Below are 18436 nucleotides of genomic sequence, written 5' to 3' on the forward strand. Positions count from 1 at the left end.
CCCTATCCTTAGGGACTTTCCAAAAGTCACCTCGTTAACACAAACTCAGGTATGGTTGAAAGATGTTTATTATGAATAACAAAAGATACTTTCTCTCTCTTATTCACTTAGAAAATTCCAAGGGTTTTAGGAGCTGTGTGCCAGGAACCATGGGAAAAGACCAAAATACATATTTATTATTAATCACAGTATCACAGAGAGTATTATTGAGTAAGGTATAGTGATGAGAAAAAAGGCAAGTGCTTTTCAGAAAAAAATGAAGGAAATAAAAGTGAATCAAGGAAGAAAATGATGAGAATAGAGGAAAGATACCTCTGAAGGCAGGACCCCAGCAGCAAGGAGGAGTCGAGGAAAGAATGCTGTGCTTGCAATTTTGGTGACTAAAATGGCAGTGTTGCTTTCTTTTAGGAGACTATAATTTAATATTTCATAGTTACTAAAAAGTCATAGTTACTAAAAAGACAAGATGGCAGAGGAATAGGAAGGGGAGACCACTTTCTCCCCCACAAATTCATCAAAAGATCATTTGAATGCAGAGCAACTTCCACAAAACAACTTCTGAACACTGGCAGAGGACACCACACACCCAGAAAGATAGCCCGTTCTCTTCGAAAGGAGGTAGGACAAAATATAAAAGACAAAAAGAGAGATGAGTTAGGGATGAAGCCCTGTCCTGGGGAGGGAATGGTGAAGGAGGAGAAGTTTCCACACAGTAGGAAACCCTCTCACAGGCAGGTCTGTGGGGAGTTTTGGAATCTCAGGAGGCAACGTAACTGGGAGAAAAAAAAAAAAAGAAAACCACAGAATACAAGTCTAACCACTACTGCAGAAAAGAGAACTTTCCTGGAAAGGCTCTAACCTAACAACCTAACCTGGCCTGGCCTGCTCACAGAACAAAGGATTGAACAATACCAAAGGAGAGCTAGCTGTGTACCGGCCCCTCCCCGCCCGGAGGCAGAGAGGCAGGCTTGGGACAGCCAGAGCCGGAAAGTAAGGGGCTGCTACAGTCTCAACCCCAGAGATACATCTTCTGCCAGGAGGGTCACAGCCTGAGATCAGCTCTCTAGAGGAGACACATGCGGTGCACTCAGGAAACCAGGTGGCCGGGACTGGGGAGGTGATTAAGACACTTACCTGGGACAGTATGCTTGACAAGCACTTAGTCATCTGAGCTGCTTAGATCTGGGAAGGGCGCAAAACACACACCCAACCCACAGAGACTGAGCCAGAACTGTGTCTGAGTGTCTCCTGTGGAGATACAGGTACTTTTTGAAGGTCATCATTATCTTCATTACCTCCACCATAGTTTGGCCTCAGGTCAAGCAACAGGGAGGGAACACAGCGCCTTCCTGCTGCTCTCCCATCAGGAAGAGCAGTGGCCTGCCGCAGGGGCTCTGGGTGCAGCAGACCTGGGTAATGGCGTAAGCCCTCTTGGAGGAGGTTGCTATTAACCCCACCATAGAACCACCAGAATTTCCACAGGACTGGGGAAACCGACTCTCGGAGGGTACAAACAAAACCTTGTGCACACCAGGATCCAGGAGAAAGGAGCAGTGACCCCACAAGAAACTGACCCAGACATGCCCATGAGTGTCCAAGAATCTCTGGCGGAAGCGTGGGTTGGTGGTGACCTGCTGCTGGGTCGGAGGCACTGAGTGTAGCAGGGCATGGATGGGACCTTTGAAGGTCATCATTATCTTCATTACCTCCACCGTAGTTTGGCCTCAGGTCAAACAACAGGGAGGGAACATAGCCCTGCCCATCAACAGAAAATTGGATTAAAGATTTACTGAGCATGGCCCCGCCCACCAGTACAAGACCCAGTTTCCCCTCAGTCAGTCTCTCCCTTCAGGAAGCTTCCATAAGCCTCTTATCCTTATCCATCAGAGAGCAGACAGAATGAAAACCACAATCACAGAAAACTAACCAAACTGATCACATGGACCACAGCCTTGTCTAACTCAATGTAACTATGAGCCATGCCATGTAAGGCCACCCAAGATGGACGGGTCATGGACAGGTCACGTTTCTGACAAAACGTGGTCCACTGGAGAAGAGAATGGCAAGCCACTTCAGTATTCTTGCCTTGAGAACCCCATGAATAGTATGAAAAGGCAAAAAGGTATGACATTGAAAGATGAACTCACCAGGTTGGTAGGTGCCCAATATGCTACTGGAGAAAGAATGGAGAAATAACTCCAGAAAGAATGAAGAGATGGAACCAAGGCAAAAACAACACCTAGTTGTGGATGTGACGGGTGATGAAAGTAAAGTCCAATGCTGTAAAGAGCAATATTGCATAGGAACCTGGAATGTTAGGTCCATGTATCAAGGCAAATTGGAAGTGGTCAAACAGGAGATGGCAGAGTGAACATTGACATTTTAGGAATCAATGTACTAAAATGGGATGGAATGGGTGAATTTAATTCAGATGACCATTATTTATATCTATTATTGTGGGCAAGAATCCCTTAGAAGAAATGGAGTAGCCATCATAGTCAACAAAAGAGTTGAAAATACAGTACTTGGATGCAATCTCAAAAACGGTAGAATGATCTCTGTTCATTTCCAAGGCAAACCATTCAATATCACAGTAATCCAAGTCTATGCCCCAACCAGTAATGCCGAAAAAAACTGAAGTTGAACGGTTCTGTGAAGACCTACAAGATCTTCCTAGAACTAACACCCAAAAAAGATGTCCTTCTCATCATAGGGGACTGGAATGCAAAAGTAGGAAGTCAAGAAACACTTGGAGTAACAAGAAAATTTGGCCTTGGAGTACAGAATGAAGCAGGGCAAAGGCTAATAGAGTTCTGCCAAGAGAACGCACTGGTCATAGCAAACACCCTCTTCCCAAACACAAGAGAAGACTCTACACATGAACATCACCAGATGGTCAATACTGAAATCAGATTGATTATATTCTTTGCAGCCAAAGATGGAGAAGCTCTATACAGTTAGTAGAAACAAGACCAGACCAGGAGACTCTACACATGGACATCACCAGATGGTCAACACCGAAATCAGATTGATTATATTCTTTGCAGCCAAAGATGTAGAAGCTCTATACAGTCAGCAAAAACAAGACAAGGAGCCAACTGTGACTCAGATCATGAACTCCTTATTGCCAAATTCAGACTTAAATTGAAGAAAGTAGGGAAAACCACTAGACCATACAGGTATGACCTAAATCAAATCCCTTATGATTATACAGTGGAAGTAAGAAATAGATTTAAGGGCCTAGATCTGATAGATACAGTGCCTGATGAACTATGGAATGAGGTTCGAGACATTGTACAGGAGACAGGGATCAAGACCATCCCCATGGAAAAGAAATGCAAAAAAGGCAAAATGGCTGTCTGGGGAGGCCTTACAAATAGCCGTGAAAAGAAGAGAAGGGAAAAGCAAAGGAGAAAAGGAAAGATATAAGCATCTGAATGCAGAGTTCCAAAGAATAGCAAGAAGAGATAAGAAAGCCTTCTTCAGCGATCAATGCAAAGAAATAGAGGAAAACAACAGAATGGGAAAGACTAGAGATCTCTTCAAGAAAATTAGAGATACCAAGGGAACATTTCATGCAAAGATGGGCACAATAAAGGACAGAAATGGTATGGACCTAACAGAAGCAGAAGATATTAAGAAGAGATGGCAAGAATACACAGAAGAACTGTACAAAAAAGATCTTCACGACCCAGATAATCAGGATGGTGTGATCACTGACCTAGAGCCAGACATCCTGGAATGTGAAGTCAAGTGGGCCTTAGAAAGCATCACTATGAAAAAAAAAAAAAAAAAAAAAGCATCACTACGAACAAAGTTAGTGGAGGTGATGGAATTTCAGTTGAGTTATTTCAAATCCTGAAAGATGATGCTGTGAAAGTGCTGTACTCAATATGCCAGCAAATTTGGAAAACTCATCAGTGGCCACAGGACTGGACAAGGTCAGTTTTCATTCCAATCCCAAAGAAAGGCAATGCCAAAGAATGCTCAAACTACCGCACAATTGCACTCATCTCACACGCTAGTAAAGTAATGCTCAAAATTCTCCAAGCCAGGCTTCAGCAATATGTGAACCGTGAACTTCCTGATGTTCAAGCTGGTTTTAGAAAAGGCAGAGGAACCAGAGATCAAATTGCCAATATCCGCTGGATCATGGAAAAAGCAAGAGAGTTCCAGAAAAACATCTATTTCTGCTCTTATTGACTATGCCAAAGCCTTTGACTGTGTGGATCACAATAAACTGTGGAAAATTCTTCAAGAGATGGGAATACCAGACCACCTGATCTGCTTCTTGAGAAATCTGTATGCAGGTCAGGAAGCAACAGTTAGAACTGGACATGGAACAACAGATTTGTTCCAAATAGGAAAAGCAGTTCATCAAGGCTATATATTGTCACCCTGCTTATTTAACTTCTATGCAGAGTACATCATGAGAAATGCTGGACTGGAAGAAACACAAGCTGGAATCAAGATTGCCGGGAGAAATATCAATAACCTCAGATATGCAGATGACATCACCCTTACGGCAGAAAGTGAAGAGGAACTCAAAAGCCTCTTGATGAAAGTGAAAGTGGAGAGTGAAAAAGTTGGCTTAAAGCTCAACATTCAGAAAACGAAGATCATGGCATCCGGTCCCATCCCTTCATGGGAAGTAGATGGAGAAACAGTGGAAACAGTGTCAGACTTTATTTTTCTGGGCTCCAAAATCACTGCAGATGGTGACTGCAGCCATGAAATTAAAAGATGCTTACTCCTTGGAAGGAAAGTTATGACCAACCTAGATAGCATATTCAAAAGCAGAGACATTACTTTGCCAACAAAGGTCCGTCTAGTGAAGGCTATGGTTTTTCCAGTGGTCATGTATGGATGTGAGAGTTGGACTGTGAAGAAAGCTGAGTGCCAAAGAATTGATGCCTTTGAACTGTGGTGTTGGAGAAGACTCTTGAGAGTCCCTTGGACTGCAAGGAGATCCAACCAGTCCATTCTGAAGGAGATCAGCCCTGGGATTTCTTTGGAAGGAATGATGCTAAAGCTGAAACTCCAGTACTTTGGCCACCTCATGCGAAGAGTTGACTCATTGGAAAAGACTCTGATGCTGGGAGGGATCGGGGGCAGGAGGAGAAGGGGACGACAGAGGATGAGATGGCTGGATGGCATCACTGACTCGATGGACCTGAGTCTGAGTGAACTCCGGGAGTTGGTGATGGACAGGGAGGCCTGGCGTGCTGCGATTCATGGGGTCGCAAAGAGTCAGACATGACTGAGCGACTGAACTGAACTGTGGCTCAGATCATGAACTCCTTATTGCCAAATTCAGACTTAAATTGATGAAAGTAGGAAAAACCACTACACCATTCAGGTATGACCTAAATCAAATCCCTTATGATTATACAGTGAAAGTGAGAAATAGATTCAAGGGATTAGAACTGATAGAGTGCCTGAAGAACTATGGATGGAGGTTCATGACATTGTACAGGAGACAGTGATCAACACCATCCCCAAGAAAAATAAATGCTAAAAGGTAAAATGGTTGTCTGAAGAGGCCTTACAAATAGCTGTGAAGAGAAGAGAAGTGAAAGGCAAAGGAGAAAAGGAAAGATATACCCATTTGAATGCAGAGTTCCAAAGAATAGCAAGGAGAGATAAGAAAGCCTTCCTCAGTGATCAATGCAAAGAAATAGAGGAAAACAATAGAATGGGAAAGACTAGAGATCTCTTCAAGAAAATTAGAGACACCAAGGGAACATTTCATGCAAAGATGGGCACAATAAAGGACAGAAATGGTGTGGACCTAAAAGAAGCAGAAGATATTAAGAAGAGGTGGCAAGAATACACAGGAGAAGTATACAAAAAAGACCTTCATGACCCAGATAATCACAATGGTGTGATCACCCACCTAGAGCCAGACATTCTGGAATGGGAAGTCAAGTGGGCCTTAGGAAGCATCACTACAAAGAAAGCCAGTGGAGGTGATGGAATTCCAGTTGAGCTATTTCAAATCCTAAAAGATGATGTTGTGAAAGTGCTGCACTGAATGTGCCAGTAAATTTGGAAAACTCATCAGTAGCCACAGGACTGGACAAGGTCAATTTTCATTCCAACCCCAAAGAAAGGCAATGCCAAAGAATGTTCAAACTACCGCACAATTGCACTCATCTCACATGCTAGTAAAGTAATGCTCAAAATTCTCCAAGCCAAGCTTCAACAGTACATGAACTGTGAACTTCCAAATGTTCAAGCTGGATTTAGAAAAGGTAGAGGAACCAGAGATCAAATTGCCAACATCCATTGGATCATCGAAAAAGCAAGAGAGTTCCAGAAAAACATCTATTTCTGCTTTATTGACTATGCCAAAGCCTTTGACTGTGTGGATCACAACAAACTGTGGAAAAGTCCTTAAGAGATGGGAATACTAGACCACCTGACCTACCTTTTGAGAAATCTGTATGCAGGTCAGGAAGCAACGGTTAGAACTGGACATGGAACAATAGACTTGTTCCAAATCGGGAAAGGAGTACATCAAGGCTGTATATTGTCACCCTGCTTATTTAACTTATATGCAGAGTACATCATGAGACACTTTGGGCTGGATGAAGCACAAACTGGAATAAAGATTGCTGACAGAACTATCAGTAACCTCAGATAATGCAGAATACACCACCGTTAATGGCAGAAAGCCAAGAAGAACTAAAGAGCCTCTTGATGAAAGTGAAAGAGGAGAGTGAAAAAGTTGGTTTAAAACTCGACATTCAGAAAACTAGGATCATGGCATCTGGTCCCATCACTTCATGACAAATAGATGGGGGAACAATGGAAACAGTGACAGACTTTATTTTGGGGGGCTCCAAAATCACTGCAGATGGTGACTGCAGCCATTAAAAGATGCTTGCTCCTTGGAAGAAATGCTTTGACCAACCTAGACAGCATATTAAAAAGCAGAGACATTACTTTGCCAACAAAGGTCCATCTAGTCAAAGCTATGAGTTTTCCAGTGGTCATGTATGAATGTGAGAGTTGGACTATAAAGAAAGCTGAGCACCGAAGAATTGATGCTTTTGAACTGTGGTGTTTTGTTGGAGAAGACTCTTGAGAGTCCCTAGGACTGCAAGGAGATCCAACCAGTCCATCCTAAAGGAAATCAGTCCTGAATATTCATTGGAAGGACTGATGCTGAAGCTGAAACTCCAGTACCTTGGCCACCTGATGCCAAGAACTGACTCATTTGAAAAGTCCGTGATGCTGGGAAAGACTGAAGGCAGGAGGAGAAGGGGACAACAGAGGATGAGATGATTGGGTGGCATCACTGACTCAATGGACATGAGTTTGAGTAAATTCTGGCAGTTTGTGATGGACAGGGTGGCCTGGTTTGAACTGAGGTGAGTGTTTGAACTGAACTGAAATGAGTACTGTTCATGTTCCCATTTTATTGATGAGATGGGTGTGGAGTGGTTAAACAACTTTTTAAAAGTTTCATGGCAGATTCAGACTTTAGACACAGACAATCTGATTCTGTAGAGTACTAATTCTTGACTGTAGCTCTGTACTGCCTCTCAGCAAAACAATGGATTGACCCCATGAACTGAAGAAAGTTAGCTCTCTTTCTCTCTGGTCATGACTGGATACAGGGGCTCACACAGTGCTAAACAGACCCGGACTGTCGCCATGCCAGAGTTACCAACACCTCTTCTCTCCCGGGTTCTGACAAAAGTTCTGGAACTCAATCTGATTGGCTTGACTTGGGTCACTTGCCTGTCCTTGGGCCCGGTGGGCAAAAAGGTTAAACTAACACACCGACTGGTCAGGCCTGACTATGTGTCCACTTTTGGTCCTGGGGTACCTCCAGGCTGAGAGCGCAGGCGGAGCAGTTCCTTGATGGCTGCTTCCAAAGCCACGGGACTAGATGTTGGAGAGGCCACGCTGCAGGTTCCAGGTGGAGCATGTCAGAGGATGTGATGGGGAACATATTTATGACCCTGGAAACACCTGCTGAATTGTTTTTTTTTCAGGATTTTAGTAGTTTATTATGTCTTCTATGAAGCCTTCAGTTATGTGTCTTAGTAAAATTTCATAATTTCCATTCTAGTGGCTGTGTATATTTTTAGCATTCTTAACTAATCTTTATTTAGTTGCTACCGTGAATGAAATCTTATCTATTTATTTTTTGGCTATGCTGGCTCTTTGTTAGTGTGCGGGCTTTTCTCTAGTTGTGAGTTGGGGCTACTCTCTAGTTGTGGTATGCGGGCTTCTCGTTGCAGTGGTTTCTCTTGTCGTGGAGTATGGGCTCTAGGGTTCTCGAGTTCAGTAGTTGGGGTGTGTGGGCTTGATTGTAGTGGTGCTTGGGCATGTGAGATCTTCCTGGACCCAGGGATTGAACCAGTGTCTTCTGCATTGGAAGGCAGATTCTTTACCACTGAGCCACCAGGGAAGCCCAGGATGAAATTTAATTTGAAAGTTTTTTTCTGTAACATAGGAACACCCTTGATTTTTTTATTTAATTTTTGTCTTATCTCCTGCTCTGTGGCTGGACTCAATAATTCTGATGTTTCATTTGGTTTATTTGGGGTTTTTTGGTATATGTGATCATGTCATCTATATATATCTTCTCCCTTCCAGTAGTTATATATCTTGTTGCATTGAGCATAGGTTTTACTTTTACTTTTTGGCCACGCCACATGGCTTGTCAAATCTTCTCTGACCAGGGACTGAACCCAGTACGTGGCAGTGAAAGCCCAGAAATCCTAACCACCAGACCACCAGGGAACTCTCTGTCTATCAGCATAGATTTTAATATATAAAACAATGAGCTTTAAGAATGAGCATCTTTTTTTTTTTTTTTTTTAAGAATGAGCATCTTTGTTTTGGTCCTCATATTAATGAGAATTCTTTGGATGTATTACTGTTGATTATTAGTTTTAATAAATTAGTTTTATTTTGTATGTGATGCATACTTATGGCAAAAAATACAAACATTTCTGAATGCCATAAGTTCACTTTTCCAAAGGTCATGCTTCTGTCTTCCAACTCCATCCCAGTCCCAGGTAGAACAACTATTAACTGTTTCTTGTATCTGGGCAGAAAACCACAAGTAGATACACATACACAAACATACAGGGAAAATACACCTTTCTAGGCCCTTATATATACCCTTAATTCCCTCAATAGCATACTTGTTAGTTACAATATTGGTTCTCGGTTTGAAAGAATAAGCCTACAGTTCCAAAGCATGACATGTTATACCTGATTCTTCATTCTGGGCAAGTGTGTCACTCACAGAAAGGCCTTGCATGGTTTACAGCCTTTCTTTCTCCAGAAGAGTCATTATCTCCCCCTGGCCTGTTGGGGATATCACCCTCAAAGTAAGCTCGAGGTTGCAGCTGGTGTCCGTGGGTTGGCTGCAGAAGAGCTGTCCAGGGAAAGAAAGCAGGAAGAGTTCAGGGGTAATAACATTTGCACATGGATGCTGCCATGATGTCTTGCCCTCAGCTCTTCAGTCAACATGCTGCTCTTGGACTAGATTGGTGTTTTTATGTGGAGAGTAACAACTGCTTTTTTTCTTCTTTCAACAAATATGTACAGAAAGATTGCTGTGTGCCAGGCATTGAGAATGTGACTGGGAGCAAAACAAAAGACCCCATCCACATTCAGCTTAACTCCTAGGTAGGGAAACAGACAAAAAATAAATGGCCCATACAAACATAATGTCAGGTAGTGAGAGGCACTATGAAGAAAAAGAATGAAGAAGAAAGACCTCTCTGAGGATGAAACACTGAGCAATGTCTGTCTGAGAGATAGAAGGATGCTCCAGGTAGGATAGTGGTTCATTTGCAAATAGGGTCAGAGTGGGCCTCCTTCAAAGGACACTTGACATTGTCTAAAAGTCCAGTGCGTAGGACTTGGTGCTTTCACTGCTGGGCCCTGGGTTTGATCCGTGGTTGGGGAATTAAGGTTCCACAATGTGGAATTTTGCATGGTACAGCCAAAAAAATAAATAACCAACTCTGGAGGGTTTTTTGTTTGCTTTTGTTTTTTTTAGGAATATCGTTCTTGGAAATAGGACTAGACTTCCCAACCTCCCTTAGCTAGGAGTGGTCACTTGAGTAAGTTCTGATTCATGAAGATGTAACTGGAGGTTTTGGAGGAGACTGTGAGGAAGTTTCCTTAGAGGGAAAAAGGGTGCTCCCTTTTCCTTGCTCCCCCCAGTTTTTTACTGTCTAGAATGCAGGAAAAATGGCTGAAGGTCATTTAATTATTTAGAACTGTGAGGTTATATAAGTATGTAAGTCTTGTGTGAGGATGAAGAGCAGAAAGATGGGAACTGGGCTCCCTGTGATACCCAGGAACCTCATCCTAGCTCTGGACTGCCAAACCCTAGATTTATTTTCACCTTTGTTGTTCACATGGCTAAGTTGTGTTGGACTCTCTGCAGCCCAATGGAGTGCAGCACACCAGGCTTCTCTGTCCTCCACTATCTCTGGGAGTTTGCTCAAATTCATGTCCATTGAATCAGTGTTGCTATTTAACCATCTCTTCCTCTTTTGCCCGCTTCTCCTCCTGCCCTCAGTCTTGCCCAGCATCAGGGTCTTTTCCAGTGAGTTTGTTCTTCGCATCTTGTGGTCAAAGTATTGGAGCTTTGGCTTCAGCAACAGTCCTTCCAATGAATATTCAGGGCTGATTTCCTTTAAGATTGGCTGGTTTGATCTCCTTGCTGATTTTCATCATAGAAAGAAGTAAACATGGATCTTATGTAAGCCACTGCATTTGTTGTTGTTGTGTGTAGATAAATCCTAATTGAAAGGAAGCAGGAAGATCGGGTAAGAGGCTTTTACAGTAATCCAAGCAGGAGATGACTGTAGCTTGGAATAGAATGGTAGCAGAGGGGGTGACTAGAAGCAGTTTACTCTTTTTTAGTGTGGTAAACTATACATAGCATAAATGTTGCCATCTTAACAGTTTTGAAGCATACAGTGGCATTAAGTACATTAATATTTTTTGCGGCCATCGACCACTGTCCACCTCCAAAACTTCATCTTCCCAAGCTGAATCTCTGCCCACTGAGCAATAACTGCCCCTCCTTCGTCTACCGTAATTGACATGGACTTAGTTCCTGTCACTGGCCTTTCACTGTTTCATGTCCTGGATGATAGTTTATAATTATACTTATTAGTTATATAAAGATGTATAGTAGTGTAGCTAAAATATAAAACTTCCTATGTGTGTTGCATGGTAATAAATTTTGATATATTTTATTTTGGAAAGCAGACTGTAAAACAACATATGAAAGTGAAAGTTGCTCAGTTGTGTCCGACCCTTTGCGACCCAATGGACTATACAGTCCATGGAATTCTCCAGGTCAGAATACTGGAGTGGGTAGCCTTTCCCTTGTCTGGGGATCTTCCCAAACCAAGGATTGAACCCAGGACTCCCGCATTGCAGGGGGATTCTTTACCAGCTCAGCCACCGGAAAAACCCAAGAATACTGGAATGGGTAGCCTATCCCTTCTCCAGCAGATCTTCCCAATCCCAGGAATTGAACTGGGGTTTCCTGCATTGCAGGCAGATTCTTTACCAACTAGCTATCAGGGAAACCCCAAAACAACATATAAAATGATCTAATTTGGAAAAAAAAGAAAGTTTCAAATGTAGGCTGTTTTATAGGCTGTTTTGCAACAGCAAAACATGTAATCAGTGGTTATATCTATTTAGTAATATCTGACACTGTTTCTTTATTGAGCTGATCTTTTCCTCTTAATTTATTTGCAGTGAATATGTATTACTGGTATAAAAGTTTCTGTGAATCACAGTGCTTGAAGCAGTTTAGAAACTATGTCTAATGATATTGTTACCAGCAGTAAAGCAGCGTGTCAGGGGCAGAATGTAATCTTGTCTGAATGATTAACATTTGCTGTTGGCTCATCCATCCTTGGGCATGTGTTAGCTTTCTCTCCTCCCTAGTTCTTTCTCCTGTACATAGCATGGCAGCTTCTTTGTGCTCTGGGTTGATACCAACTGCAAAGAGATTATTGTTTTGTTAATTGCTTTAAAAAACAAAAAGTTTAAATACTCACTGTTAATCAGTTTTTAGGTCAGACTATACATCTTAGTTTCAGTGAGCTTGGTTTTTACATTTTCATACTGTAATTTAATCTCCATTAAGTACTTTCCATAGTCCAGGCATGGTCTGCTGCATTCTCTATTTCTCTGGAGACACATTTAGGTTCTTATATCACATTCCGGTCTGTTGGTTAGGTCATTATGTAATAACTGTGGAATTATCATAAGGACAAAAGATTGAGAACACTTGGAACCAACTGTAATGTTTAAGGTACAAGTAAGTTTTGAAGAGAAAGAAATGATTGAATGACCTAGGAATTTCTAATAAAAGCCGCCAATCCGGATTGACTTCATTTCATTCATTCTTGACTTTTAAACTGATGAGAAATAAATACCAGAACCCAAATGTTTGACACTATGGCATATGCAGCATTTCTACTTGTTCTTCACTTTGCAGGGATATGAGAAAGACGATTTGTTCAGTGAGTTTGAGTAGAAAATGAATTTAGACATTGTGTATATCGATGTGAAGATCACAGGGTGTGTCACAGATGGGGTGGACTTGGGCAGTCTGTAATTTCAACATGTGGGGCTATAGTAAGGGCTGAGTAAGGCCATGGCCCTGGAAGAGGAGTAACTAAAAATTTGAAAATATTCTAGGAAGGTAGAATTGACTTTGGTGGTGTAGAAGGGGTGGTCTTTTGGGGGCTCAAAACAGGGTGACCTAAAACTAAAATCTGTTTTAATTAATAAAATAGAAAGATCACTGAAAAGAAAAGGTTTCCTGGTTTTATCCATAAAGATAACCCCCTATATAGGTCCATTTATAGAGACATGGGAAAGTGAACATGTACCTTTTTCTTCTGTCATCAGCAATTCCCAGAAAATAAGGTTTTATTTCAGTAGATGCTCAATGGCTGTTTACAATCCAGAATGCTTCATGGATATTTGGAAGCAGTAGTGGCAAGGTCACTTATTGTCTATATTCAGGAGTTGGGCTTTTATGAGGAATTTAAGTCATACCAAAATATTCCTCTCTCTCTCTCTCTCTCTTTTCTTCCTTCTTTTTTTAAAGCTGTGCTGCTGCATGATGTGTGGCATCTTAGTTCCCCAACCAGGGATCAAACCCACACTTCCTGCAGTGGAAGTAGAGAGTCCCAACCACTAGACTGCCAGGGAAGTCCCCAAGATGTTTCTCTTAATGCAACTCTGATAATAGCCTTATATTGCCCCCAATTCCATCCAGTTGGGATGCCTTGAGATGAATGTGTGTGTGTGTGTGTGTGTGTGTGTGTGTGTGTTTTAATTCAGATGCCAAGGGTAAGATTAAGTCTGATTGCTTTCTTCATAATTTTTGAATGAGACTGATGGGCTGAAGGCCCAAATAGATGTTTTGGGGCTTGGAATTCCTTAAGAGGTAAGAGAAGTTGTTCCTTTTCCCAAGCTCCATGTGCCCTCTCCCATTTTATTGCTGTTTGCAGCCAGTCTTAGCTGTTGTCTGCTAGGCAAATCATGAACTTCAAGACTCACGCCACCCCAAAGTGCCAGAGGCACTTGTAAAATTTGTTGCAGTCCCTTTCCCACTATCAGAGAAGACTGAGCCATGCCTCTCAGTCTTTGTTCATCAGGGTTCCTGCACAGCGGTCCCCTCCCCTTCGTGATATCCTTAGCTACTGTTGTGACTACCTCCTGGATCTTGTCATATGAAAATAGCACAGTCTGGTGGTTAGAACAGTTTTTGGAGTTAGACTCAGTGTCAGATCTCTACTGCACCACTTATTACCTGCTTGACATTGGAGCAAGGTTCTTTCTCTCTCTCAGCCTCGGTATAGTTATCTGTAAAATGGATGAATTGCTCTCACCCCACAGCTTTGCTTCACTTCATTTAAAGTTCTTGGTATGGGTTAAACATTCAGTAAATGGTAGCTCTTGATTGACATGGACTTCTGGAGCTCCAGTGACTTTTAATCTCACTGACCACTCATTTGTCCTTCAGCTTGCTACACATGTTCTGCATCTTCATGGGATCCCATAATCCAGAAAATGGTCTCCTTGTGGAAGAGAAAGTTGAGACCCCCCCTTGTCCGGTGGTTAAGACTCTGCACTTCCAATGCAGGGGCCATGGGTTCAGTTCCTGGTCGGGGAACTAAATTCCCACATGCTGCTCTGCCAATATATAAGTAAATAGATGCAACTTTAAAAATAAAATTAAAGAGAAAGTAACTGTCCTAGGCCCTTGGGTCACATGCTTTCAGATTCATAACTTTAGAGTCTCTATTGCTTTCCAGGTTTCTCAGGAAGACCCCAAGGACTGGCACATCCCTGGGTCAGGGAGGATGGAGCCTGTGACAGGAAGGAAACTGGGCTAAGACAGGAGATATTGTAGAGAAAAGGTGGGCAGAGGCAGGCTGGAGGTTGAGCTCTGTCCTCCCTCCAGAGAATACACTTGTTACTTAGGTACACTTGTAGAATACATATTCTTTAGATAGCTTTTCCAAGATCCAGGGTAACCGTCGTTTTGATTGGCTTTTTAGTGAATTGTTTACAACACAAATATTTTATTACAACCATAATTTGGGCTCCATACCTCATAAGTAGGGGGAGGGAGATGCTGAGGTCTTGTTTTTGCCACTTCTTATACATAAGGAAGAAATTTAAGTTAGACCTCTCATCCAGGGTCAAGCATGTGAGAAGTGGTGGTGGCAACACTCCGAATGTCCCCCTTCTAAAACTGACCACCATCTCTCCCCATTCACTCCTGCAGCAGCGACGTCCTCTTTCCACCATTCTGCCCTCAACAGCAAGAGGACCCTCCCCAGCCCCCAGCTTGCCATCAGCAGCATTATCAGAGTGTCCTCTTCTGGGCCCAGGACGCTCAGGCCTTCAGAGGCCGTTCTAGAACTTCCCTTCAGAAGGGATGGATGGAGTACTCCCACTGTTCCTGTGCTCTTGTCCTCAGAGAGCCTTTTCCTTCCCACCTTGCCCCTCAGTGTTCCTTCTCCAGTAGCCCCTGCCTTTGCGCATCTACTTACTGTCCTCCACCGTTAGAAGGTAACCCTCAGAAGGACAGTGACTTGTTCACTGTATTTCTTGTAGTATCCTCTAGCTTTTTTTGTGCTTTGTACATACCACACACTTACATATTACACATTTGTTGAAAGAATGAATGACTCAGTTGTATCTGTCAGAAGCTGAAAGAATGTGAGCCCAGAGCGGATGGCACAGGGCACGTCACTGCTCCCTCCTCCCCTCTCAGCTGCAGCCTGCCAAGAGGCCAAGGAAGGAGGAGGAGGAAGAGTTTGTGTGCCTGGGGACTCGGATTCAGGCCTCCTCTGGGTTTGCTCTGTGTGGAGTTTCAGAACACCGCGTCATTCTGGCCTGAGCCGGTTAAGGGTGAGCGTCTGCCATGGGTCTGGTTTCAGTGTTGCCGGCACACAGCTGTCTCCAGGCGTGTAGATCTTGTTGAGGGCAAGGTGCACGCTGGCTAAGGGCATAGACACTTGAGTCAAGTGAGCCCTCTGCCAAATTCAGTTTGTGTCCCCTCAAAAAAGTTTCATAACCTTTCTGTGCCTTAGTCTTATTGTTTGTGAAATGGGAATGACCTCACATGGTTGTTCCTAGGATTGAATGACAGCATCCATGCGAAATCTTTAGCGCAAGTGAGGTGCATGCTGAGTGTTCAAGCTGGCTGATACTGTGTACAGTGCTAATTAAATCCTGTTTTTTCTGTTTGTGTCACAAGTTCCAGGTTGCTAGGTCTGTTTACTCTGCGTGGCTCACTCTGCCCATCTCTGATGAGAAAGAGCTTTGAGGGAGTAAGTGGAAACCCAGGAGGTTTGGGTGGGAATTCAGCCTGTTTTTCTGATTGTTCCCTGTAGACAGAGGATGCTATGATGTGAGATGTCTGTGTTTGTTTTAGTTTTGTCCTGGTGATTTCCACAGGGGAAAATAATTCAGAGGGAGTAAGTGTCACCACTGGGAACTTGCCTGACTCTCTTTCTCCAGGAGGAAGAACTCTGCCTCGTGCGGGTAGGAAAGGGCAGCATCTGAACTGTGCGCTGGGAGGTGAGAGCTCCAAGGAGGGGCCTTATTTCTGCCCGCCTCACAGGACAGTACCAGGCCAAAGTGTGGGCACTGGGGTTGAGTTGTAGTTGCTTGTAACCGCAGTGGGAACCGTCACCATGCCCCCGGGCAGTGCCCAATGCTGGTGACTGGTGGGCCCACTTTGCTGTCCTCCAGTGGGATAAATTACAAACTCAGTAAGTAATTTTTTGTTAGTAAACCACTCTATAGGCCGATGAAATATGAAATACTTTCCATTAAAAATGTTTTGCGGGACTTCCCTGGCAGCCTTGTGGTTTAATACTCTGTGCTTCCAATGCAAGGGTCATAGGTTCAGTCCCTGGTTGGGAAACTAAGATCCCACATGCCACATGGCATGGCCAATTTTTTGAATGTTATTAGGCATGTAAAAAAGTTACAATAAAGTTTTGTTGTTATTGTCAAATTTGGTATGGATAAAACTGTAAAAGATTAGGGAAAATGTCAGTAATCTGAAAAGTGTCTGTTCAAGTTGCTTTGCAAGTAGCAAATTCTTATCTCCTTTAAAGAAAAAAGAAATAGGAAATTGTAGAGAATACCTTGTAGCTGCAGTTAACACAAGAAAGCAAACAGAGAACAACAAACAGTACGGAGAATAGCTTTTGCCAGTGCCAGAGGTTGGCAGATAAAGGCACATTTGTATCTTTTGGTGGTGGTATGTTGTAGGAGAAGGCAGTGGCACCCCACTCCAGTACTCTTGCCTGGAAAATCCCATGGATGGAGGAACCTGATAGGCTGCAGTCCATGGGGTCGCTAAGAGTCAGACACAACTGAGTGACTTCACTTTGACTTTTCACTTTCATGCACTGGAGAAGGAAATGGCAACCCACTCCAGTGTTCTTGCCTGGAGAATCCCAGGGACGGGGCAGCCTGGTGGGCTGCCGTGTCTGGGGTCACGCAGAGTCGGACACGACTGAAGCGACTTAGCAGCAGCAGCAGCAGCATGTTGTATGTTTTTAGTACACATATTTTTATAATTATATATTAATAGTATACATTAACATAGCATTATGTATTTAGTAGCTTATAAAGTAAATTTTCTGCTTTAATGGACTATTGTATTAATCAATCAGCTATACTAATATGTATTAGGCAAGTGGTTTTCTCCTGATCTGACACATGGATGTACCAGTATGTTTTGTTAACTCTGAGAAGACAGGTCTGTCAGCTTTGTTTCATAAGACTGGAAATATGACATACAGCTATGGTAATAACTATGTAATTACTATGTTAATAACACTGTTACTAAAACAACCTGTATCTTTGGATTCCATTTCCAATGGAATATGTTCTTATAGTCAAACTGACCGTTCAGGTTTCTAATCATCTGGCTTTTCTTCTGCCTTCTGAATACTGTGTGGAGAGAACTGGAATTGTGGCTTGCTGTGATTCCACTGGAGCTCACAGACAGTCAGGGTTGGTGTGAACAAGAATCCAGATGAGGAGAGTAGAGGACGGGAGTGAGGGAGGCGAGGTGGGAAGTGGGGAGGTCCATTCAAACTTTGAGGCTGGTAACTTGGTTATAATGTTTTGACTTCTAGGCACCGGACCACCCAGGTCCAAATGTGAGAACAAAGGCAGATCCTTCTAAATAAAGCATGGTGACTTTGTAACTTCCGTGTGATTTCAGAATTCCAGTTAATTGTTACCTCTACTCAAATTGATAGTTGAGAAGTTATTGCAGTAATGCAGTAGCAACCCACAACCTGAAAGTCCCTGACTCTCTTGTCTTCACAGGTGTTGGGACGATGCTTCTTGACAGTGGTGCAGGTCCATTTCCAGTTTTTGACCCAGGCGTTACAGAAGGTACAGCCCGTGGCTCACTCTTGCTTTACTGAAGTTGTTGTGCCAGAAAAAAAGAACAGCAGCAGTGGCGGCGGCTTATCTGGCACGGGCCACACATCCGAACTGGAGGAAGCTGTGCGGTCCTGGCGAGGGGCTGCTGAGGTAATCCTGACTCCCGGGAGATGAGTGCCCTTTGTTCACATAGGAGAGGCTCCAGAGGGCCTTTGCCTGTTGGTTCTTTAAAAGGGCCTTTTTATTTAGAAGTGTGAGTTTTCAACTGCTGTCATTAGATTGTTGATTCATTTAACCGTGAATGCCTTTGTAAGTGCTCACTCTACACCAGGCATGCACCAGGTACTGGCAAGACAGCCTCTACTCACAGCCTCCTAGGAGAAAGGGCTTTACAAAAGCAGGGTTGAGGAGAGGCCTTTGACAAGAAGTGCAGCAAAGTTTCTAGGAAAGGGACCAGGGCGAAGAGGCTGGAGGGCAAGTGGAGTAA

At 43.2% G+C, this 18436-nt stretch overlaps 1 protein-coding gene across 4 annotated transcripts in view; it reads left to right on the forward strand.

Annotated features, from left to right (window-relative positions):
* GARRE1 (granule associated Rac and RHOG effector 1) overlaps positions 1 to 18436 on the forward strand; it is an 87501-nt gene that overhangs the window by 42289 nt on the left and 26776 nt on the right. For all 4 annotated transcript variants that reach the window (XM_055551891.1, XM_055551894.1, XM_055551893.1 and 1 more), the window contains exon 3: positions 17890 to 18099. In XM_055551891.1, the coding sequence (XP_055407866.1) occupies positions 17890 to 18099 (210 nt within the window). The remainder of the gene's footprint in view (positions 1 to 17889; positions 18100 to 18436) is intronic.

Source organism: Bubalus kerabau, chromosome 17 (genome assembly GCF_029407905.1).
Source record: "Bubalus kerabau isolate K-KA32 ecotype Philippines breed swamp buffalo chromosome 17, PCC_UOA_SB_1v2, whole genome shotgun sequence".
In the NCBI taxonomy this organism is placed as follows: Eukaryota; Metazoa; Chordata; class Mammalia; order Artiodactyla; family Bovidae; genus Bubalus; species Bubalus kerabau.